General features: G+C 44.2%; 1 protein-coding gene across 1 annotated transcript in view; it reads right to left on the reverse strand.

Moving 5' to 3' along the window:
- Nucleotides 1-26,047, reverse strand: part of MYO10 (myosin X) — a 207,501-nt gene that overhangs the window by 88,501 nt on the left and 92,953 nt on the right. The window contains exons 4-8 of the mRNA XM_069492016.1: nucleotides 11,659-11,846; nucleotides 2,853-2,987; nucleotides 1,258-1,382; nucleotides 640-653; nucleotides 433-517 (exon numbers count right to left, since the gene is read on the reverse strand). Coding sequence (XP_069348117.1) covers nucleotides 433-517; nucleotides 640-653; nucleotides 1,258-1,382; nucleotides 2,853-2,987; nucleotides 11,659-11,846 — 547 coding nt within the window. The remainder of the gene's footprint in view (nucleotides 1-432; nucleotides 518-639; nucleotides 654-1,257; nucleotides 1,383-2,852; nucleotides 2,988-11,658; nucleotides 11,847-26,047) is intronic.

Below are 26,047 nucleotides of genomic sequence, written 5' to 3' on the forward strand. Positions count from 1 at the left end.
ATTTAGGTAAAATAGAAAAAATTAAGTTAAACTCAACAGGATGGTAGAAAATGTTTACTAGGGGGAAAAAAAAAAATCGATGAGTATCCAATTTTTATCATTTTTTCTTTAAAGATCAAACTTTTAGAAATTAGCTTCATTTGGGTGTGGTTTAAAAGTAAAATCAGCTACAATATATTTTTGATAAATATCTTTTAAATTAAAAATGTACCGAGACTCTAAAAATTTCAACATTTTTCTATTGGTAATTTTCTCCCTCTATTATTTGGCTCAAAAAGGAATTCAGCATCTTTTGGTATTCTCATATACATTTCACAGCAATTGGTGGAATGTCAACAACATCGAAACAGATGTCTGCTCATTTACTGATGGTTTTTAAAAGGAAAATGAGTTGCCACTTCATATTTCTCTGCTGTTGTCCCCCTCACTCACCTTTCTCTTCATGTTTCAGCCCTGCCAGCAGTGCATAAAATATGTGATAATTCCTTTCCCCGGGATTTTGCCTTACTACTCGGTTCTGTGGAGATAAATCAGATTTCTCGTCAGCAACGTCTTCTCTGCTTAATTCACACAAACCAGTAATTTCTGAAAATTGTTATTGTGGAAGAAAGAAACTGTGAATTAATCACATATACTTACTTTTTCTAATAAATCTTCATGTGAAAAGTAATGGTAAGTCAAGGAATAAAACGAGGACGTGACATGCTCAATTAGTCTTCAATTTTCTATTCTTTGTTACCCAAATAATTACAGCTCCTGTTCCTTTGGCAGTGAAACTTCTAGAGCCAGAAGACAAACAAAACATAGACTATTTCCTCTAAATCCAATCCCAAACGTGACACGTGGTACCCTATCAGCTGCCAAACTATTTGACAGAACTGATTTTAAACAAATACCTGATGTTAAACGAGGAATTCAATTTTTCAAATGATGGACATATCAGAGACGGCCAAAAGAAATACCATTCTTTGTCTCATAGAATAATTTTCAAAAATTTTTATTTTATTTTTAGGAGATGGGGCTGTTGTTATGTTGTCCAAGCAGGCCTCGAACTCCTGGGCTCAAGCCATACTCCCCGCCTCAGCCTCCTGAGTAGCTGGGACTACAGGCCGGGGCCACCAAGCCTTAGAGCACTAACTGGGAAGAATTAGGCAGAAAGAAATGTCTCACGTTCTTTTTCGGTCCTTAGGATAAGCGAGAACAGTTTCTACTTAGAGAATCACATGCTATAAGTAAGAACTAAATGAAACAGGATACAATCTACAATTTTCCCGCCCTGAATATTTCCCTTCTGACAGATGTTCAGCTGAACAAACTTCCCAAAACGACTGGAGTTGTTGTTGTACACTGTCTTCGCGTTGCCAAACGCTTCCATGATGGGGCTGTGGAGAAAGTGAGGACAGCAGACAGCATTAATCAGGGAGAAGCAGAAGGCAGCAAGTGAATTTCTCACCAATGTCAAAATATACAATTGCAAGAAAAATCCAAAGCCAAAAGGACCGAAGGTGACTACGTGTGTTTTCAGAAGAGACAGGTTTTCAAAACCCTTGTGAAACGGCTTTATCCTGCGTACCCAGTGAAGCGAGAGCGAGGCTGTGCGGGCAAAGGATGTTCTCAGTTAAGGAGCTGCAGTGGCTGGTCCCTGCATACGAGCGACCCTGGGATTGCACAGAAACAGCCCCTACTCGAATTCTAGAACCTGACAAAGTTCCAGTTCTGGAAATTTCACCATTTGTTCTAGGTCCTGGGGACAACTTATTTAACTTCTCTGTGTCTTTTCCAACTGTAAAATGGAGTCAGACTAGATCAGGGTCGGCAAACGCTTTCTTTAAAGGACCAGAGAGGAATCACTTTAGGCTTTGCAGGCCACGTCTCTGTCGTAACTACTCAGCTCTGCAGCCGTAGCTTAGAAGAGCTGTGAACGGTACCCGTGAGTGTGGCTGGGCTCCTACACAAAGCTTTGTTTATAAAAACTTACAACAGGAGGGAGATGAAGTTCCACGGACGGATGTAGCGGTGGCCGCACAAGAGTGCAAATGTGCTCAATGCCACTGAGCTGTGCACTGAAGAACGGTTAAAACTGTAAACTTTGTTAGGTATGTTTTATCACAATTTAAAAAAAAAAATGAAGTGTTTGAATGTTAAAAACAAACAAACAGGATATAGGCACCAGGCTGTAGTTTGCCGACCCAAATGGAACTCTAAATAATAGAATCTGCGAAGTCCCTACCCGTTCTAAAGGATTATAAGGCACAAACCATGCATCGGGCAAGTATACATTTTAAATAACAACTCAGACAATACCGAGTGGTCTTTGAAAAGCGCTGGGGCTCCCTGGTAGATCACTGACCTTCTGCCAGAGCCCACCCTGTTCACATTAAGCCTCCAAGTGGCTGGACAGGGAACTGAGCCCTGCTGTCTCCAGCTCAGCTTTTCGCACAGTGGCCGGGGTCGGCGGCGTTCCTGCTGCTGCCAGGCCTCTGGTCAGCTTTGCCCTTTCCCACTCCCTCCGATGTGAGCATCCCATCTGACCTCAGCCCTGCAAACGCAGGAGCAGCTGCAGTCAAGGGCTCTCGGTGGGAGGAGGCTGCAGACACCCCTGGCAACACTCAGTCCCCACCGCAAACCCGGCCCAACGAGGAGGGGTCAGGGCGCCGCCTACCGCAAGGGGCTGCCGCTGAAGTTATCAGAAAGTGCCACGTGCACGCCAAGCCCTCTCCTTTACCAACTATGAAAGACAAGTCCAGAAAAAGAGAAACTGGACCAACTAATTTTAACTCTCCTTAAGCAAGCCATGCCGTGCGGAGCGTGAACACTATCGGATGGAAACAAGAAAACGGATAAAGAAATACCTGCTCTCAAGAATAGCTTGTTCAACACAGGACGTCTTCTCCTTTAGGGACAATTCCAAAGACTGTTGGCTGATGACTGAGAGAAACTTGAGGATCAATTTAGTGCTTTCAGTCTTGCCTGCCCCACTTTCACCACTGAAAGACAAAACACAGAAGTTTGTGCTTCTAAGTAGAATTAAAAAAAACAAAACACAAAAATAGCTTTGGTCAATGGCTCTGTAATTTCTCAATAGAATAACTGCTGAAAAGTTGGAAAGGGGAGATAAAAATGCCTGTTTTAACAGAGCAGAGTTAAAAATCGAGTAAAAGTCTTTTTTCCTACGGGCCACCCCGTTTCCGGCCTCACACGTAGCTCTTCTGGCACAGGAGGTAACAGAACTAAGGGAAGGTCAGCCCGGCAAGAGTCGGGGTCCTTGTGTGTCCAAACACCCCAGCGGTGCCTGGCTGCTGGCAGACACTCGGTAAACGTTTGTTACATGAACAAGCACATTAACAGTATCTTTCTGGGAGACTTAAAGCAGGTAAACGCCTGTAAAAATGCGATCATTCAAACACGATTGAGGGGACAAGGCAATGAACCTGCAGGTACACGACCACACTACATTATTTCATTCCCACAATAACCCCACGAGGGAGGCAATGGCTGAGTGTACAAGTTGGACCCTAACACCAGGTCTGTCTGACTCCGAAGTCCTGCCGAGGTCAAGCATTAGTGATAGTTAAGGAAAAGTAAACAAAGCAGTTCAGAGGGAAGGGAGTCCAAGCAGAGACATAAGGGGTGAGTTACGCCTTAGGAGCTGGCAAACATCTGGCAAAGGGGGAGGGTGAGGGGTTCTAGGTAAGGTGATAAGATGAGTTAAAGCAAGAAGCCAGATAAGCTTGGAAAGACCTTACTGGAGAATGAGATCTGTGGCTGGTTAGGTCGGGTGCTCCGGGCTTAGAGGCGGCAGAGAGAGACAGGCTCAGATTGGGTTGGACGGTTCAGGGGCAAGTGCAGGAGGAGGAAGGCTAGGACGGACCCCACCCAGGTCAGCTGTAGAGAACGCAGCTCTGGGGGCAGCACTCTAGCAGGACTCAAGGGGTCTCCACCAGTTGCTATCATCTATGCCTACGGCGGCCGGGTCCTGGGCACGTCTAGCCCAGCTGGAGAGGAAGGTGTGGGCATGTGAGAGAGTTGGAAAGAGAAACCCAATCAGTTTCACAGTGCCATGCTTGGTACTGTGGGGAGAAAGAAGCCGCAAAAACACCGGGAACTTATAAGAAAAGTGAACCGAAGGGATGAGTAACAGCACAGCACACAAGCACCATCACCAGGTAGCATGGTAATAATTGCCAAGTGGTGGGAGAAGCAGACAAGTCCCATTTGAGTCCTAAACAGAAGGCCTGTGGAGCTCCAAGCCCTCAGATGTTATCAGTAAAGAGCAATTTTACTGAAAATGTGGTGAATGATTAATCACATATGATAAAAGAGAAAATGACTCAGAGATGACACCGAACATGCCAGGCTGGGTGCCGGGGACACACGGGCATCTCCGCTGGTCTAGGCCAACCACAGTCATTCCCTCTCTTCTGCAAGCGACAGGCGTGGCCACAGGCCAGTGTCATGATTCCAGCCAAAGAGCCGTAACGTCAAGGGTGCTGTGGGCTCCCGGGGAGGTTTGTGCGCAGACACACTCACGCACAAGCACCCACAGAGCCCAGGCAAAAATGGCCCCCTTGCTGCAGACAACCGATACTGGAGAATCCACACCTATCTTGAGATCCTAAAGCAAAAGGCAAGAAAATCAGAGACAAGCCCAAGGGGAGAGGCTGAATTCACAACCCTCCAACTGCCCTGCCCGGTGCTGTCTGAGATGACATAATGAAAGGCCTGGGTAAGTTAGGCCAGCTTTGGTTTGAGGTTTCCCTTATCAGAACCAGAATCTTCCTAGCACAGGGCTTGGCTCTCATCTTCGAATAACTGGTACCAGCACAGCTCAGCACCTGGTTCACAGAAGGACTCAACAACAAGGCACTCTGAGTAGCATCAAAACTAAGAAAGAGAGTTTCAAGGACAAATTTAAATAATTCTCCATATTTCAAAAAATATATATCTAGCTAGCAGTTGTTGGTGACTGAATTGTTCAAAACATAAACAAAAATGAAAGGGGTAAGTTCGCTGGTTGAAATGAATGAGGCAGAAACAACGTTATGTGTTCCCCAAACCCAACTCTGTACCCTCCGGCACACAGAGGTCGACCATGTTCCAACCTCCCTTGCAGGAAAGACAGAGTCAGTGAGGAACAGGGGACTGGATGTGGCCAGCTGGACAGCTGTGCAAGGATACAAACCACGTCTGTGCCTGGTGGCTCAAACTCCTTCATGGTCTTTCGGGCTCTTCCCCTTCCACTTGACATCTGGGTGCCCCAGGGACGGGAAGCCTGCAGGGCAGAGTCAAGTTCCTCACGTCCCCACCAGGGGCTGCTACAGGAGCCGGAAACAGCCATTCCTGCGTTGTGCCCCTGAGGTTTGGGGCTGTTTGTTACGGCACTTAGCCTACCTTGACTGACATAACGTGGATAAAATACAATCCTGGAGAATGTATCGTTCAAACTCTACAACAAAGACGTGATCAAGGGAAAGAAAACCCGAGACTCTCACTGTCATAAAGATGTCCCTAAAGCAGACGCTCGAAGACGTATGATACAATGAGAAAAAATATCACTGGGGATGGACGGAGTCATGGGTATCAGCCTCTGCCAATCTCTCATACAGGTTGAGTAGCCCTTATCCAAAATGCTTAGGACCAAGAGTGTTTTGAGTTTTGTATTTTGAATATCTGCAATATACAAATTGAGTACCCCCAATCCAAAAATCCGAAATCTGAAATGGTCCAAAATCCAAAACATTTTGGGTGCCAACATGCTGCTCAAAGGACGTGCTCGTTGGAACTGCTGCTCTGGAAGTCAGTTTCACACGATCCAGACAAAACGGCACCAGGAGATGAGTGGTGACTACTCATATACTGGGCCATGGAAATGTCACATAAACAAGGCAAAGAATAAAAATAATTAAATAACTCACAAACTGCCAAAACCTAGAAATATGCCAGATGTCCCAGACATTAAGGTCAAGGTAACAAGACTCTCTGTAGGTAGAACACTTTGGTCTAACCTTCCTCCTCTTCCTCCTTCCTTGCCTGCACTCTACTTCTCATCAGCCCAGGGTAATTATAGCCCTACGCCTCAGGGCGCCAAGAGACAAAAACTAAAAGTAGCTTATACGGTTTTAAAAAAAATTCTTTGTAACCATAATAATGAAAATGGAAAAAAGAAAGAAAAATAACCTAAAGCACTGATGTGGGGCCTCATAGGTCATATTAAAATTTTTGAGAATTTTTCGCAGGCACGAGAGAAAGTCACAGAACAGTGTTTAAGCAGGAGAGTGTCACGATCAGGTCTAAGGTTTTAAACTATGTATGGAGAAGGAACAGAGGGAGACGAGGGAGGAGCCAGGGAGCGCAGAAGGGTGATTCAGGATGGGGTGTGAGGCAGCAGAGAGCAGGGACATGCCCAGAAAGATGGAGGGAGGATGGGCAGGAGGGTGGTCAGGAAATGATGAGGAGGGGTCCGGGATGACTCCTGGGCCCCCAGAGAGCCTGCCGGCATGATGATCCGGTGTCGGTAGCACAGGTCTGCACATTTGTCAAAACTCACGAACTAGACACGTAAGATCGGCACACTTCACTATATCTAAGTTTACCTTAATTTGAAGAAAAAAAGAGAATGACTTCTCTTCCAGATCAAAGAGTGACTTCCAGACCTCAGGCTTGGGACACGGCAGGGTGCAGGGCTCACTGGCTGAGCACGGGAAGTACAAGGGGAGGAACACATTTCTGGGAGAAAATTCCGCTGAGTTTAGGACATGCCACCCTTGAGGTGCCTGTGACACATCTCCATGGGGATACCTCAAGGGCACGTGGACCTGAGTCTGGGACTCAAAGAAGTTGGTATATTGGGGGAGACATAAATCTGGGAGTCATGTAGACTCAGAGAAGAAAGGGCAGGTTGTTTAGAAAAGGAAGAGGTGAAAAATAACCAAGGAGCCAAGATGTGGCCAGAGAACTCGGCAGAAATCCAGAAGCAGAGCGAGTGGAGAGAGGAGCTGGGGTGAAGGAGGTGGGGTGGAGGAGGTGGGGCAGCTTGCTGAGACAAAGGTTGTTTTAAGGAGGATTTGGAACCAAATGAACTAGAAATTTTTGAATGATAATGCTAATGATCCAGGAGAGGAGAGAGGTCAAAAAATCAGAGGCAGCAAAGCTCAAAGAGTAACATTCCGGGAAAGCAGAGAGGAAGGGTCCAGAACACACTGGAAGGAAAGGGAATCTGACATGAACAGGACCCTTTCTGCACTGGACAGGCTGTCTCTTAGCCGTTTTCTAGATCCAGTGCAGGTGTCAGCAAACTATACCCCTCAACTCTGACTGCTCCCTGTTTCTATGAATAAAGTTTTATTGGAACACAGTCCGGCCCACCGTTTGCATACTGCCCGTGGGTGCTTTCGCACTGCCAGGGCAAAATCGAGTAGTTGCGACAGAGGTGGTCTCACCCGCAAAGCCTAAAATATATATATTCTCTGGGTCTTTACCCAATACTTTTTGCTGGCACCCAACAATCAAATATTCCTCTTCCTGTGAATCAAATTCCCCTGGTTCACATGATTTTCTCAAAATATTAATATAAATAGGATCACTCCCTCACTTGCTAGAAGACTTAGGAAACTTCTCTACTGCCTAAAGGATTAAGTCCAAAGGTCTCAGCAAGCCAAACAAAGCTCTTATGGTGTAAAGCTGTACCAGGAAGTAGGAATCTGCTCTGAAAATAAAGACTTTCCTGTCTGAGAGATTGAAGTTCAAATCCTGTGATTATTACTAACTGTAGCAAGTCACTCAACAGTTGTGCCTCAGTCTCCCTAAAGAAAATGCCTCTTGGACCCCTTGAGGATTAGACACGAGGAGTCGCTCAATGAACAGTGCCTCTTCTTTGCCTTTCCCACACGGCCTCCTTCATCTGCTGTTTTACAGGACAGCCTGAGCCTGTCCCAGCCTTGTTGTCTTGTGCTTGGTGTCTTTCTAACCCAGGACCCAAGTTTTGTTCAGTGTTCCAATGCCATCACTTCTCAATACATTTCTAGAAATAGAAAAAGACCAAACACTCAATTATCATTCCAGGGTATAAAAGAAATTGCTCCAGCTTTGAAGAACCAAAACACACACAGCAAGCAGAGATTCTGAACCAACAGTCATTCTGTATATTCACCCTTTGATTGGCAGCTGCTGAATTCTGGTCTTCTACACAACACTGTCCTGGGTACTGGGCTGCAAGACGAATTAGCCACGAGCCTTGCCTACACTGTGTACCTTAGAAGGGCATATATACTGAAAAGACCATAATAAACTAAACCTTGTGTATTCTAGACAAGGTATGAAAAACTAAAGTCAATGTCAGATATACTAGATCAACAAAATACTGACCTCATTAGACGGAAAAAAAATTCTCAGATGAGTTTTAGCTTTATATATGCTTACATATTTTATATATTTATATTCAAAATTATAATAGCATAAGCATGCTTTTAAGTGAGCACAAAGTGGTGAAACAAAATTAGACCTTAAGAGGCTACAATCTTGAAAATGAGATCAAAGACAGAAGCTTAGACTAGAAGCCTAGAGACATGGCACTGCCACCAAGCAGATGGAGACCTTAGCTAAGTGATGTTTGCTCATAAACTGGGAGAAAAATTAACCCATGGAGTCCTGCCTAGTTCCAAATAGGCTTATTTTCTGATTTTAAAGGCAATGGCATAAGAGTATTTTAAAAGTAGTGACACACATTGTATCCACCAGGGGGCAGATCATTCCCAAGGAAATCTAAACTGGGTCCCTGTTCCCAGCAATTCTTCCTCTTATACTCAATTTTCTCTTACTTCTCACAGCCCCAACCCCCACTAAAACTAAACCTCTGGAGAGATCTTTTAAAACCAAAACACATTTTAATGAGAAATCTATTCTTAAATTCCCTGTTTCCTGAGTTAAATTAGATAAATACAGCTACTCTTCACATCAGCGTTACATATAATGGGAACTTTCTGTTTGGGATTCACCCTCCCCCCATTTTTAAATACCATGAAAATGCCAACCCCCTTCCGTTTTATTACACACACATATATATATACACACACGCACAATGATCTCACTTGATTTTTTGCTTTCCTCTTAGGCTGCTCTGTCTAGCAAGTGATATATTAGTCATGCTCACATTTTTTCCACTGATGTAATAAACACAAGCAATTATCAATGGCAAATATAAAGTACCTAAGTGTGGACACCAATTTGATCTTCTTAAAATAGATCAAGTTCTCTCTCCTGTTAATCTCGTTAAAGTATGTTCTGTATGTTGAAATAATGATCTGAAATTCTAACGCTTGAACTTTTATGAAGTCTAAAAGAGCCCACAAATGCTGCTTCTGGTCATAAATCAAGTTATTTTATTGGGCATGTGAGTCTTAAAAGCTCTGTTTCCATTATTAAGCAAGTAGCTTCATTTTGATTAACTGCAGGTTTTAATGACGCCTATTTGCTTAACTGAATACACTGACAATCCCTCCAACCAAGTTGTTTCCACATCCCAACACATTAGCACCATTAAAGTGATAAAGAGTAGTGAGTGCACTGCCCATGTTTCCCTCCCCTTAGAGAGCGAGTGAGCGAGATCAGCTATCCATATACATGTAATTGACATTTGTTCAAAATGCAAAGAATCACCAAAAAGATAAACTGCCAGTAAGAAGAACACACTCCCTGAAAATTGTTTTCTGTGTGTGGCACCTGTAGATACTGTAATAGAGCACCCCCATCAAAGGGCTGTCAGAAGGTTTCAATACGTTCACGCCCGAGAAGTTCTTGGCACAGTGTCCAACACGCCATAACCCTTCAGCAAGCCCCAGCCATTATTTCTCACCCATCTTCATTCTGGCACCAGGGACAGTGGGAACACTCTCCACTTCTCCTCCCTGGGGTTTCAGCAAGGGGCCTACCCGGGCAGGTCTCCTTCGCCACCACAGGAGCAGGGGTGGCTTCTCTAAGGGGCACTGGGAAGAAAGGCTGAGCAGGCTCACTTGGGCGCTTCCGGCTTGCTGTTCGCCATCTGGGAATTGGTTTCCCACAGTGATCGTGGCTACAGGTTACCTGGCTGTACCCACGACTAGGTGGGTCTGTGTGTCCGTCTAATCTGGGGCTGCGATGGTTGTCAGCCCAATTGGCTGCAAGTCTAAAGCTGACATATGGCTCTCCATATGTCTTCTGTGCCTTCCTTCCATTGAATCAGAAATCTGGAGGGGGAATAGGAGGGGTCTTTTTATTGTCCTTCCCCCAAATCCAAATAACCTTTTCCTCTTGAAGTAATACAATAATTATTTTGCCAGAAGTTGGAGTAGAAAGCCATCTCGAACAGATGTCAAAATCTTTCACACCTGCTTTGAATATCATCCAGGGGTGTGATAATAATCATCTCTAGAACATGATTCCAATATAAATAATTAATAAGAAGATTCAATAGGATGTCACTAGAATATACGTGATGAGGTCAATTTGAATAATAAAAATTAAGAAATATTTTTTTTTTTTTTGAGACAGAGTCTCGCTTTGTTGCCCGGGCTAGAGTGAGTGCCGTGGCGTCAGCCTAGCTCACAGCAACCTCAAACTCCTGGGCTTAAGCGATCCTACTGCCTCAGCCTCCCGAGTAGCTGGGACTACAGGCATGCGCTACCATGCCTGGCTAATTTTTTCTATATATATTTTAGTTGGCCAGATAATTTCTTGCTATTTTTAGTAGAGACGGGGTCTCACTCTTGCTCAGGCTGGTCTCGAACTCCTGACCTTGAGCGATCCACCCGCCTCGGCCTCCTAGAGTGCTAGGATTACAGACGTGAGCCACCGCGCCCGGCCTAAAAATTAAGAAATATTTAAAAAATATATATTCTACTTTTTTAGATAGTTCTTAGTAATAAAGGTTTTGACAGTGGGGCTTTTAGTAGTTTATTTTAAAAACTGAGGAAGACTCGCTAAAATAGACATGCCAAGTACCTTCTCTCCCACCAAAAGGATTAACTGCAATAAACACGCCCATGTATAATTCCCCTTACTATACACACAGTAAGCTCCTTTTCTGTAGCTATTTCAAAGGAAAAGTTTTGGAGCACCCAATTATTAAAAATTCTTAAATCTGAGAGATTCTATCTAGAGTAATTTTATTATATTTAATACTAGTGAAAAAAGAAACCTTGTTCAAATATACAAGCATTTTGACTAGCGTTTATTCTAGAATACATAAAACATTTAAATTTGAAAGAACGACTATGCAAGCATTCCTTAAATAGATTGAAGAACCCTGCCTTCATACTTGAATAAACCAGAGAATAACTAAGGCAAATGAAAAAGCTGTTTAAGAAGGAACAGAATGGAGTAATTGTTCTGAAGACAGGAGCCAAGCAGTGTGGTCCGCCTGCTTTGCTAAGCGAGCTCCTGGTATCTTCTGAAAGCTGTGGCTGCCAAGCTATTCAAACGGACAACCCCCTCCGAGAAATTCAGGTAGGTATAAAAGCTTTTTGTCGCCAATGCTCTAAGCAGGTTTGGGGCTGGGAGTGGCGAAGGCCTGGGGGACCCCCGGTTTGTTGGTTCTGCCCAACCCCCACCCGCCACGTTTCAGGTGCCGTCCCAGTCCCGAAGCGAACCTCGCAGCTCTGCGCCAGCCTGGCGGTGGCCGGTTACCTGATGAGGACGCACTGGTTGTCGTGGCGCTTCCACAGGCAGCGGTAGCACTCGTTGGCGATGGCGAAGATGTGCGGGGGCAGCTCGCCCAGGTGGCGCCGGCTGTACAGCTCCATGGTGGCGCGCTCGTACAGCCCCGCGATCGGCTGGTAGGGGTTCACCGAGGCGATGATGGAGCCGATGTAGGTCTGCAAGCACAGGGGCGGGGAGACACAGGGCTGGTGACACGTGCACTCCAGGCAGGGGGCCTCGCTTCACCAAAACCCACCTGAGTGTGCGCTGACCGGAAAGAGAAGTCCTTTCCCTGTACACACTGTCCCTGCACCTCTTGGGTACGAACTCTTTGACATTCCGTAAAAACTAACGAAGCCATTTCAAAAAGGGCTCTTGGTGAAAGGTGTACAAGAGAAGGAAGATGGCGAGGCAGCCCGGCCGAAATCCCTGCTCCCCACTGACCTCCCTAATCCTAATTCCTTCCTTCTCTAAGAGGAAGGACTGTCCAGTTCAACCTCCTTCCTCGGCAAGTGGCTATGATGAAACAGTAGGGTTAAAAAAGTGACAATAGGCCGGGCACGGTGGCACACTCCCGTAATCCCAGCACTTCAGGAAGGTGGGGGGAGGATCACTCGAGGCCAGGAGTTCAAGACCAGCCTGGGCAACATAGCCAGAGCCAATCTCTACAATAAAAATTAAAAAAAAAAAAAAAAAAAAGAAAGAGAGAGAGAGAGAAAATTAGCCAGGCACAGTAGTGCACCTGTAGTCCCAGCCACTCTGGAGGCCAAGGCATGAGGATCATGTGAGCCCAGGAGTTCCAGGCTACAGCGAGCTACGATCGCACTACTGGTACTCCAGCCTGGGTGAAAGTAAGACACTGACTTAAAAAAAAAAAAAAAAAAAGTGACAGGAGACACAAAGCAGAAGAGAGGTAAGCAGGGGTAGGGGAGGAGAAAAGGAGGAGTATGGTTTAATGGGTACAGAGCTGCTGTTTGGGCTGATGGGAAAGTTCTGCAGGTGGTTAGTAGCCGTGGATGCACAACACTGAATGTACTTAATGTCACTGAATTGTACGCTTAAAAATAGCCAAAATGGCAATTTTTATGTTATACAGAGTTAGCTACAGCTTTTAAGACCATCTTGAAAATGCTAAGTATTCTTTCAGTAATCTCAACACCCCATGAAGTGTCATATAATTTATCTGGAACTTAGATGACTGACAATCTTACTGATCTGGGACAATATCAGGCTAGCAATTAAGCAACATCTTCAAAGCAGCAAAACCGAGACTACAGACTTACCAAACCTTAATGCCTGGGGCCCTCTCCTTATGAACATAACTATTAGCTTGTACTTCTGCAAGAAATGCTAACTCGGTCTGGTTACCTGGTTTCCAGGCTCAAACACAACTGAGAAGGCAAATCAGACGGGTAGAAGCAGAGTGCTGCAACCACCAGGCCACGGAGCTTGTGCACCGTGCCAAGGGCCTTGTGGGCAATGATGGGCTCATGTGTGTCCCCCAAATTCGTACGTTGAAGTCCTAACCCTCAGTACCTAAGAATATGACTATTATTTGGAGATAGGGCCTTTGAAGAAGTAACTAAGTTAAAATGAGGCCCTTCGGGTGGGCCCTAATCCAATCTAATTGGTTTCCTTATATTAGAAGAGGAAATTTGGAAACAAAAAGATACCATTCATACACACACACAGGGGAAAAAGAAATCCAAAAGACAAATCAAGCAAATGTAGACAAAAAGTCCAAACATCCTGAGAGTATCCATCTCATATTATGGCAATTTGTAATAATTTATATTCATAGTAATTGCCAGGAACATCAAGCAAAGTACTATATGTTCAGTATAACTTTTCAAATGTAAATAAGTCTATACAGGTTGAGTATCCCTAATCCAAACATCCAAAATCTAAAATGCTCTAAAATCCAAAACTTTCTGAGTGCCACCATGATGCTCAAAGAAAATGCTCACGGGAGCAGTTCAGATTTTCAGTATTAGGTATGCATAACCAGTAAGTATAATACAAATATTCCAAAATCTGATGGGAGAAAAACACCAAAATTCAAAACACTTCTGGTCCAAGCATTTTGTATAAGGGATAGCCAAACTGTAATATGTTTTGGAAATAATCTGAACCCAAAAAAGGTTAAACACATAAAAGATATTACCATATGACCCAGCAATTCCATTTCCACGTATATACCAAAAAGAACTGAAAGCAGATACTCAAATTCTTGTACGCTTGTGTTCACAGCTCCACTATTCACAATAGCAAAAAGGCTGAAACAACTCAAATGCCCATCGTCAGATAAATGGATAAGTAAGATGTGGAATATCCATATACGGAAATAATATTTAAGCACAAAAAAGGGATAAAGTACTGATACATGCATGCTACAATGTGGGTGAGCCTTGAAAACAAACTAAGTTAAAGAAGTCAGACATGAAGTTCACATACCCAGAATATGTAAATCCATAGAAACAGAAAGACTGGCAGTTGCTAGGAACAGCTAGAGGAAGGAATGGAGAGTGACTGCTTAATGGAGAGTCATTGCCACACTGCACTGGTGCGACCAATGGAGTACTACGTCAGTGGTCCCCAATCTGTTTGGCAGCAGGGACCGGTTTCATGGAAGATAATTTTTCCACGGAATCAGGGTTGGGGGTGGGTGGAGGCGGAGCTCAGGCGGTGATGTGAGTGATGGGGAGCCCCACAGATGACGCTTTGCTCCCTCACCAGCTGCTCACCTCCTGCTGTGCAGCCCCGGTTCCTAAGTTTCATGGAAGACAATTTTTCCATGGACCAGTACTGGGGGTTGGGGTTGGGGACCGCAGTGCTAAGCCACTGTCTTTCAGGAGAGAAGAAAATCGTGCAAGGCATGAAACAGAACACTTTAACAAACGGCCTCAAACAGCACATAGTTTGAGAGTGAAAAGAGCAAAACTATCAAAGTTGGTTTAGTTATAGGAACACGTTAGTCCTGGCTAACGAGCACCACGCTCTGGTGGCCGTGCGCTTTTCCTAAACACTACCGACCTTCGTGTGTGACTCTCACTACAAGATGGTGAAGACATATTCCTTATCCGCCAGTCAGCCGAGTGAGTTTCCATGAAGAAAACACAGGCTTTTATTATCACACATTGTCAAGAAATTAAAACTTGCACATAAATATTGCTTGTAACAGGACTTTTAGTGCTTTATGCAAGAAAGCCTCAATTTTCCCCATTTTGATGGGAAACTTCTGAAGGGTACAGTACAAGCCCTTGTGTTCTTAAACCCGGATTGGTGTGACTGATTTAATCTTTTTTGAGGATTTTGGACTCATCCAGGCTCTCAGCCCATAAACACAATGCCCACAGCGAATGAGGAAGACACTGTCATCTAATCTATGCTAAAACCACCCCAGGTTCCTCTGCTTCCGCTGTTCTCCCACCTGCCTCACTGCGCCACACTGCCCCTTCTCAACCTTGCCTTGCATTCTCCACCAGTGGCAACGTTTGAGGGAGGCCCCAAATCTCCTATGGAATAAAAGGCTAAAGACTTTTCCTCCCAGGGTCTGCTCTGTCAGGGGGATGGCTGAAGGTGCTGAACAGTATTTGCAGATGAAAGGTGATTTTGCTGCATAATTTAATGCAAAGCACCAAGCCAGACTTTTACTCTACTTTTCATTTTACACACCATACAATGTATCTAATAAAAAAACATTTTTTTAAAAAATGATTTGCATTTCAATTTTTAAAACTTATCGCCTTTTAAGCTAAGTAATAAATTAAAGTATGAGCACCTTAGAAGATGCCTGCCTCAAATTCATGACCATCCTTCATGCCCCATGATCCATTTTTATATCTTTAAGTCAGAACATGAGTTGAATTCCCTCAAATTCCTCAAAAACAATCAGGATCCTTCTCCTTGTTGGGTAGAGAGACAGCACTTTTGTATAAAATAAACAGCTGCACCTGATTTTAAAAGATCAAGCATTTAATGCTATCTGGCTATATTCCAACGTGACTCTTCCAAAGAATGTAGGTGCTACTACTGTGGTCCTTCTCATTTCGTGACTGGGGCTTCCAACATACAAAACTCATATTCTTAAAAAAAAAATTCTAAATTTAGACCATATTTAATACTTTAAACAAAGTGAAAACTAACATACATTCATAACATGTCCTGGATCTGTTGTTTTCAAGATTTTCCGTAAATTCATGTTCTCCAAGCATTTTCTTGTTCTCTTTTGCATATTTCCCCTGAGTCAAGAATGGTTTCTCAAACTTTATACAGTGTCTAAAAAATATTCTGTATAAAATAAGCCAAAAGGTGGAAGCAGCCCAAGTGTCCACTGATAAATGAATGGATGAATAACATGTGCTATACCCATACTATGGAATCGTTCAGCCCTAAAGGGACGGAAATCTAGACACATGCTACAATATGGATGAACCGGGAAGACATTATACTAAGTGAAATAAGCCAGTTGCAAAGAGACAAATACTGTATGTTCCATTTATACGCGGTATCTAGGCTGGTCAAATTCATAGAGACAGTGGAGTGGCAGTTGCCAGGGGCTGGGGGACGGAGAACAGGGAGATGTTGTTCAATGAATATAGAATTTCAGTTTTGCAGATGAAAAGCGTTCTGGAGATTATTACTCAATATATAAATGTACTTAACACTACTAAACTGTACGCTTTAAAATAGGTAAGAGTATAAATTTCCTGTTATGTGTATTTTACCACAATTAAAACTTCTTTAATTTAAAAAAAGGAAAAAATTACTATTAAGTAATACTGAGAACTTTGGTGCTGGACAGACTATATCACCCTCTTTTTCTAAGTGTGAATAGAGATTTAAAAGCAAGCACAGACTTGAGGGGTAAATAATAAGAAGTATAATGCTCCTTAACCCTAATAAAAAGTTTTAGGATACCCACCCTCAAATTTTAACTCAAATTAAGAAATAAAAATGCTCTGATGACAAATTATAGACTTTTGAGTACCGGGGAGAACAAAAGGCATTGAGATTTTTCAGGGAGAAAATAATCTCATTAGAGTTTAAACAATTAATAAATATGTTATTTATTAGTTGGCCGGCATTAAATTCAACAAATACACTTCTACATACCAACAGGGACGTTGACCAGACGTAATTGGAGCTAAATCTCAATAATCTGAAATCTCTTCTTAAAAAAAGGCAAAGAATAATGTAAAATGTGTGTCTGGCTGGTATGGAGAGAAAACCTGATTTTTTATTTTTATTTTTTAAGATTACAGAGGAAACTTTGCCTCACTAATTAAAAAGTCTCCCTTAGAGTACGTACCTCCGTTTACTACTTGGGTAAGTAAGACTCTTAAATCATGAATACACAAAGTTTTACTATTTTACCTTCTCACTAATGACCTCAGTCATTGCTTAAAAGTTTCTGAGCTTCAGAAATTTCTTCCTCTTCACAGGATTTTAAATGACAATTAAGCCCACAGGCTTCCAAAACAACTTTAACTGACAGTTGGTAATCCAAGAGGATTGTTTACAGATCAGCACACCCCTCATTTGTTCCGCTTTAACCCTGTGATGGGCAGGCAGGGTCACTGCTGCTGCCTCAGCTGACAAAGGAACAAAGGGACAGTAAAATGCTGTCCCTACAGTCCCAGAACTCGAGGACGGGAAGCTGGACTGGACAGTGAGCCACACTGTGGATGCACAGCGCACGCCGTCACCACCCACCCACCTGCCCAGCTCTGCCAGGCTCATCCCCAGAGGCCAATGTCGTCCAAGTCCTGAGTGCTCCTCTAGAACCCAGCCACCCTCTCCCTCCACCCACGCTGCCCCACTCTGCTCAGGGCCTCACCTGGCTTCAGCTACATTTCCACAAAGCCTGTGTCCGCCACGATTTCCCTCATGGTCTTGCCACCTCAATCCAATCACCAAAAGGGTGATAGAACAGCCCAAGTCCTAACAAGTTATTCTCATAACAGGTTACCCAAGGAGGTGGGGCAGCCTCAGCCCATGTTAGGATCTTTACTTACTATTGAGTTTTTGCTGTTTGCGCCCATGTATGTGCCAATGGCACTTCTGAACCTGCTAAAACAGAGGTGTAAAACAAAACAGCAACCATAGTAATAGTTCCCAGTAGAAACGGCAAACTATTTGACATCTCAGAGGTTCCTCGGCAAAAATAATTACAATCAAGGACATCTTATTCCCCACCCCCTGCCCCCACTATCCTAAATATCCCACCTCACTCTTCACTGTTCATGCATGACTCTGTCACTGAAACGCAGGCTGCATGTTTAGGAGGTTCACGGACTCGTAAGCAAGTTCCACATGCAATGTTAGTAGCAGTGGCAGTTGGAGAGGGGGCGGGGAGAGCCTCGCTGTCGAGTATCAAGGGAAGGGAAGATGAAGTGTGGCGACAAATCCTAAGAGCCGTAAGACAACATTCGTAGTGTGCTTATATCATTTCTCACTCTATAAAAAGGTATCACTACTGCCCCACAAATGGCCATGGTGACTCCATGCAGCTTAAGACCACGGACACACGCAACTCCCCGCCATGAGGCCGGGCCAGGTACCGGTTTCCTCATGTTGGATTCCAAATTCCACAAGAATAAATAGCCTGGTCATTATAACGGCTTTTCAGAAATAGAAAGTGCATTCTATTTTGAAGCACATAAAAACGTTTTCTAGTCAGAAAAGTTCCACATAACTCACCCAAAAATACATTTCCTTGCCCATTTTAATAATTTGGAACAGCTGTAGCACGTACTGCCTAAAAATGGTGGGAGAAACTCATTGCACTTCTTCAATCCAAAATCCACCCATTCAAGGTTTTCAAAGGGGGGATAATACTTAGTTTCTAACTCCCTATCACCACCCCCCCAAAAAACCAAGGATCATTTGACTTCACTATGCATATGTACACCAAAACGTCATGCTGTACACCTTAAATACATGCAATAAAAATTTTTTTTAAATCAAGTGTAACTAAGAAAACTTAAAATGACCCAGTGGCCTCTGATACAGTCTAACTGTAGATACAAAAGGACCCATACTGCAGGTGGGATGTCACAATTCCATCACAGGAATAGCTCACCTAGACATGGTTTGGTCCGAAAAGTCCTCAGCCCTGAAACTGTTAATACCTCCCCTGGCACACTCTGGGCCCAAGATTCTGATGAGTACTTACAAGGCATCCTACATGATTACTGTGAGAAAGTGCTACACAAATCAGAAGTATTTATTATTGTTATTATTAATGAAGCTCAAACCACAACTGCTTTTCATCAAGTGGTCCCTGAAAAGCTAGACATAGATAAGTAATTTGAAATGCACTAGGGAAACTGATTATTTAAAGTCAGTGCCAAGGCAGACTTTCCTAAGGGGAAAAATTGTTAGGAAGTAGGAGTCGCATTATCCAGATTTATCTCCCACCCACCATTCCCCTCTTTCCTTCTCTCTCGATCATCTTAGCTAAATACGGCAATGACCGACTTCCTAAACCATTACCCCGAGGGCAACTTTGGCTTTAAGTTACATATCCGTATATTCAATGGTCCACTGAACATCTTCCCTTGGATGTCTCTTAGACGGCTCAAACTCAGCATGGCCAAGACTAATCTCCCCCAAACACCTGTTTCTTCTTGACAAATGGTCTACCCAAATGGGTAATCCACTAATCCTATAGAAATTCAGCCTATTTGCCCCCCAAACCCAATAAAACACGTGGATTCTACCTCTTAGTATCTCATACCCTAACTCTCCCTGACTGGGAACCTCTCATTTCCCATCTGGTTTACTGGTTACCTCTCCTCCCAGACCTGACTCCTCCTGCACTCATCTACCACTGTGAGGCCGAGTGAATTTCCCCAAAACTCATGTGTAAGGTTGTCCCCTACAGCTTTCACAACCCAGCTCAAGCTCACTAACTTGCACAGAGCGAGTCCTTCCTCTCCTGTTCTCAAGCACCTTACCAGCCACCAGCATGCAACCTTCGTTCCAGTGTCCACAGTGTCCTGCACTGGATATTAAATACCAACGCATCGCGCTGCTTCATGTCTTTCCACAAGATGATCCGCTGCCAGGAGAGACACCCTCCTTCTTGGCCAAATTCCCCTCAAATGCTCAAAACTCAGCGCAGCTAGTGCCTTGGCCAGAAGCATTTTCTGACCCTCTCTTCGCTTCCTCATGCTGATGTTCATTCTTTGTGCTCCCAGGTAAGTATTTTTATCACACTCATTGTTACCCTGAGCTGTAGTCAAAGGTTTACTTGCGTCTGTGTTCACCAATTAATTGTCTTTCATTTATTCAATCTTTCAACAAACCATTATGGTAAATAGGAGTAATTCTGCATCCTTGAGCCTCACCTAGCACGGGGCCGGTACCAGGCAAAATGGCATCCGTGTACTTTATAACAAAATTGTTTGCCATGGGCCAATTAAATGAGTAAAAACATTTGAAAACAATTTTTAAAAATCCATTAAGCATTCGAGTTTGTTGAAAAGAAAACCATCACAGCAGATAAACTGTTAGCTGAAGTCAAGCTCTTAAATTTAGAAATGTTGGCATTTCCACTTCCTTTGAGTGAATTTCTGACTAAAATTTCCTCCTTGTTGAAAGGAATCTGAACCCAAAGAGAGACGAGAGAGAAAAAAAAAAATCCACAGAAGACAAAGTTCCTAATTGCCACTCTCATGTGCTGATGTGGAAGTCGCCACTCCAGAGCATAAATGTTTGGTAAAGTTTAAAAATACATGTAGTCAGACAGATGGTTACAATCATCTTTTGGCAACATGAGTCTTGATTTCATGTGAAAAAAGAAAAAATCCCAAAAAACAAGAAACCCCTGACAAACCGCACCGCGTTCAGCTGTTCCCGGTCCGAGTCCCACGCCAAGACTGCGCTAACCAACCATCCGGACTTCAGCCATCCTCCGTCCACGAAAGGCACACTGTTACTTGACACTAGCTTCGGAAACGGATGGAAACGAACCAAAAAAAGTCTACTTTGGACTCAACCCAAGGAAATGAGACACAGATTTCGATTTGCATGCCCTGCACACAGTATACTCCAAGGCAGGGTCTGCCCAGTCCTAACCCAGCAAGCAGCCCATAATTTCCCCGCAGGTGAACTCAGGCCAACTGCCTGCTCAAATCAATAAGCCTCTAACTGGCTGCTGTCTGCTCACACGTTATGCTCGACAGAAGCGGGCTTCAGAGTTAATTCAGGAACAACATCAAACACATTTGCAGATTCAGGCTGGAATGCCACCTCACCGAAGGAGGATATTTTTGAAACACCTAAAAATACATTAGCTGTGAAGCATCATCTGTGCTTACGGAAGCATTTATCTTTAGACACAGCCCCACTGCTTAAAAATGGGCTCCTTTGATTCCGATCTCTGCATTGTTTGTTCCATAAAACCAACAAACTAACCAAAGGGCTGGGTGGAACAGAGAACGGCTTCCTCTGGAGCCATCCTCGACACCATAATTGCAGGCGATCTCTGCCGTTCCCCGCGGCTCCCCCGTGATGTGGTTTGGAGCCATTCCTCGGAGACTGCGGAGGAGTCTCCTCCACGCAGCTGACCAGGAGCTCGGCGATCCCTGGGATGGAGGGAACGTGCTTCTCTCTTTCATTCGGCAGAAAACAAAACTGCCACACCTCGGAGATGGCAGTCCCCGTGCTCTGGACATGGAGTTTACCTTCAGCACAACAGAAACCTCATCTGCCCTTGTCAACATTGTGTTTAGATGCTGGGTACATAACAATTTGAGATGATCAAGACGCCATAGAACACAGGCACCTGAAATGCACTCGTTTGTCTCACGTTCCTTCAGGAGCAACCAGGTCTGTAAGAGCCTTGTTTTCATGGCATCGGGCTTGACAAGGCCTGGAGTGAGCAATGCTAAGCGTCTTCACCCCGCCCCCCGCCCGCCCCCAGCTCACGACCTGCTCTCTCACTCCACCCATCTCTGCCTGGGGCCCAGACCCTCATCTCTTCCCCACAGAATCACTGCGACACTCTCCCCACCCATCTGCTCTTTCTTGTCCCACCTCTTATCATCTCCCTCTCAACTCTTCTAGAATTGTTCTCAGGAAAATTCTACCTTCAAAAGCCTTTAACAAAGACAGTGGGATCTCTATACCGTTAACATCAACCCCAAAGTTTCCAGATTAGCTTTAGGTAAGGGAGGGTTTCTCCACCTCGGCTCCTACCAGCGTCTTGGACTGGAGAGTTCTTTGTCACAAGGGACTGCCCCTGTGCACTGCAGGACGTCCAGCAGCACCCCGACCCCCATGCACTGGACACCATCAGCTTCCTGTGCCTCTAGCTATGACAACCAAAAACACCATCACATAATGCAGAATCATTCTAGTTGAGAACCAAAGCTTTAAGGTGTTCTAACCCCACCCTGCCCACCCATCTAAGGTTCCCCAACAAACATCTGATTCCTAAGCAAAGGTGACCTTCTCCCAATGGAGTGGGGCCGTCACACCAAACTCACCTCCATCTCCATCTTCGTGTATGGTGTTCCACTCGCCTCTTCTCCTAACCAATTCTTAACCCGCCTTTGTAGTGTCGTCACTGTCACTCCCTCCACGGACTTTCTGACCCACTTACAGGCTATCTCTTTGCACCACAAATACACACCCTGCCCCCGTCTCCTTAAGTCTTTAGGAACTTACAGGTGTGTGCACTCGTCTCACCAGGTCTTATCAGGTAGTTGGAACAAACAGAGGAGGCTGGAACTCTCATCAGACCCTCTCCAAGGAGGGGGCACAATCAGGAGAACCTACGGCCCCACTGGCAGGAAGCCCGTACCCAAGGGGTTCAGGGTGGAAGCCGGGGGTTGGGAGCTGGGAGCTGGAGTGCTGAGCAGGACTCTAGTCGAAGTCCCCAGAGGGTGGGCAAAGTGGAAAGAGCCCGGGGTTGCAGGAAGGGACTCCAGCTGTAGGGCACGGGCAGTGTGGAAAGAGTGGCGCTGCTCTAACCCTGGTGTTGGATCCACGCTCAATCACTGGGACCTAAGACACTGACATCAAAGTCTGTGTGGCTTCCGTGCCCTCAAGGACGAGCCTGGGGCAGGGATACACCCACAGGAACAGTGAAGGGGCCCAGCTCTAAGGTTTCAGGGCTTCACAGACAGGGTCACAACCGCATCTGTGTCATCCTCACACAACCTGGCACTCAGTGGGAGACTTGCTTCCATTATTCAAGGCTGTGTGCCGTGAGCTGGCCTTGGTGTTATCTCGCCACTAAGTTGCAAGCTTTGAAGCTAGGGATGATGTTGTCAGCCTCTTCTGAATCCCCCTCAACACGCATCAAAGTCAAGGCAGGAGCTTTCTAAATAAACTCTCGTTGGTATGGGATGAGTAAAATGGGGAGAAAGGTGCAAAAGGTTAAAGTTTCTAGAGCTTCCACTTATTTACTTATTTTATTTTCAAACAGCCCTGTCAGCTAGAAAGGGTGATGGTATCTGACCTCTTAAAAAATATAAATTTAAAAAACAGATTTTCAGAAAGATTAAATTATTAATAGAGAGCCAAAGGGGTTAGTAGAGAAAAGGGGTAGATCGACTCTGATTTGTTTACTCTGAGTGCTTTTACCTTTCTATCGCTTTTTACCCCATTTCAACAGAGGATTTCAAAAGCTAGGAAAAAAATATATTTTACTAGGTTCTAATAAAGTCCTTAGACAAGAAGACTAGCCCCCAAGGAGAAAAAGCTAATGTTCCTTCTTAGGAGAGGACAGGAGACCTCTCTACCTGGAGATGAGTCAACTTGTCAGCAGCCAACTCGGAACAGAAAGTCAACAAATAATAGACAATCCAGACTCCAGCAGGGGGAAACATCACAGGAGTCCCTATTCAATGACATGATGCAAAGGAGGGCACCTATGGTGGGCAGGACAACGGCCCCCCTGCAAAGACACCCACACTCACCCCAGAACCTGTGACAAGGTGATGTGACAAGGCCAAGGGACTTTGCAGATGTGATCAGGTTATGAACCCTGAGTTGGGGAGGTTACCCAGGCGGCCCGGGGAGATTGCCCAGGTGGGCCCATTCTAATCACATGAGTCCTTAAAAGCTGACAACCTTCCTTGGCTACAGTCAGAGAGCAGGAAAGAGGAGAAAGGAGAAGAAGAGATTTGAAGCGACAAGAGGGACTGGATCCATGGTGACTACCCCTGAAGATGAGGGAAGGGAACCATATATCAAGGGACCAGGGAATGTAGGTGCCTTCTAGATGCTGGAAATAGGCCTCAGGTGACAGCAGCAAGAAAACAAGGACCTCAGTCCTACAACGGTGAGTAACTGAATTCATCCAACAGCCAGAATGAGCTGGAAATGGATCCCACACCCCCCCCAGAGCCTCCAGAAAGGGACGCAGTCCTGCCAACACCTTGATTTTGGCCTCCAAAGACCCCAGCCAGACTTGTGACCTACATAAGTGTAAGAGAATAAATTTGTTGTTTCAAGCTGGTGTGTGTATGGTAATTTGTTATGCCAGCAATAGAAAACTAATACAACGCCCAAGGTACCATGCAGTTAGTTGGTTTTTCTTTGTCCTGTAAAGATACAGACGGGCATCACTCGGAGCAGGGATACAAGATGGGGAGCTGTGGCTCTTCTGACAGGCGGTGGTCTTGTTTCCATGCCAGCGGAGTCTGGCAGGTACTGGCATCCCCTGCAAATAGCTTCAATGGTAATAAGAAAATCATGGTGGCTGCTCTATAGATAATAATACAATTATGCACATCTCAAAAGGAAGGCATACAAGGGCATAATTAACTGAACTGAGCTGCAAATTGGATGCACAAAAATCCTGTGGTTTTCCCTCGAAAGAGAAAAAAAAAACTATCACCCCAAGACCAAGATCTTAGTCACAGTATTTATTGGGCAATTGAGCTATCAGGTTTAACAACATTATCATGGAAAGAGGAAAAGCAAAGACTTTTTAAAAGGCTCTGTCTTTTAAACCTATTGAGTAGTTTTTTTCCTTCTAATTGACTTACTTTTCCTTGACTATTGAAAATGTGTAATAAGAACTTGTGTCTAGCTGTGCCTGGCAGTGCACACCTATAGTCCCAAATACACAGGAGGCTAGCTAAGGTGGGAGGATCACTTGAGTGCAGGAGTTTGAGGCCAATCTGGGCAACATAGCGAGACCTTTCTCTCTCTCTCTCTCTCTCTCAGGCACACAAACACACATGACTTATGTCTTTTCTTTAAAGACAGAAGAGTATGAATTTGGAAATACAGGTTGAGTATTTCTTATCCAAAATGCTGGGGACCAGAGAAGCGTTACAGATTTCAAATTTTTTTGGATGTTGGAATATTTCCATGACACTTACCAGTTGAGCATCCTAAATTCAAAAACCTGAAATACTCCAGCAAGCATTTCCTTTCAGTATCATGTCAGAGCTCAAAATGTTTTGGATTTTGGAGCATTTCAGATTTTGAACTTTTGGATTAGAGACACTCAACCTGAACGTATCTACAAGAGACAAATACCAACAAACATTTTTAAAGTCTAGCTTCACATTGTATTATCAACTACAACAGACTATCTGTTATACGAAAGGCATTTATTTTACAAACATTTATTGCATAACTAACTACCAGCGCCTGGCAGCGTCCTTGGCTCAAAGAAGACAAAATAAGTCCTTGACAAACCTAGCAAGGAAATCGCTATGTAAACAAATAGTTAGATGACACTGTCAAATACTTAATAATAAAAACATACACACAGGGCAGTGGGAACATGGATACCTGCGTAGCGGGTGTTCTATGGGAAGAAGACGGTTAGTTCACTGGTCACGTACAAGGAGATTTTTGAGATGGAAACAGAGGAATAAATAATGCATATTCTGCCAGCACATGCAAAACACAGAATACAGAGCCACTTTTATATAAACATGTATAAACATTACCTTTTCTGAACATATGGAAAATATTTTAATCTAAAGACTTAGGGTAAGCAAGCTCAGCATGTCAGAGGACTACAACATGATTGAATTTCTCTCGACAGGGCTGTTTGAAAACATTTGGCAAGCATTATCTGGCAAAAATGACATTTTTACAATGTCGAAAAAAAGGGCAAATACATTCTCTTTTTTAAGCTGAGGAAAATTAAGCAGCAAACCCACAAATATCTAATTCCTCTTTTTTCTTAACTCTTCTTTCCCAGTCTCAGGGGAGATAAATTGGAGGTACCTGAACACTAAGCATGCCCTGCATTTCAGCTCCTACTATCCACTTTCAAGCCTGCTATTACTAGTAATCGTAATCACAAACACACTGGTAAATCTAAATGCAACTCCTAAAGAATAAAAATTACTAAAAGATCAAGGGTTTTGAAAGTATTGTAATTTTGGATTTTTAA

Source organism: Eulemur rufifrons, chromosome 17 (genome assembly GCF_041146395.1).
Source record: "Eulemur rufifrons isolate Redbay chromosome 17, OSU_ERuf_1, whole genome shotgun sequence".
Lineage (NCBI taxonomy): Eukaryota > Metazoa > Chordata > Mammalia > Primates > Lemuridae > Eulemur > Eulemur rufifrons.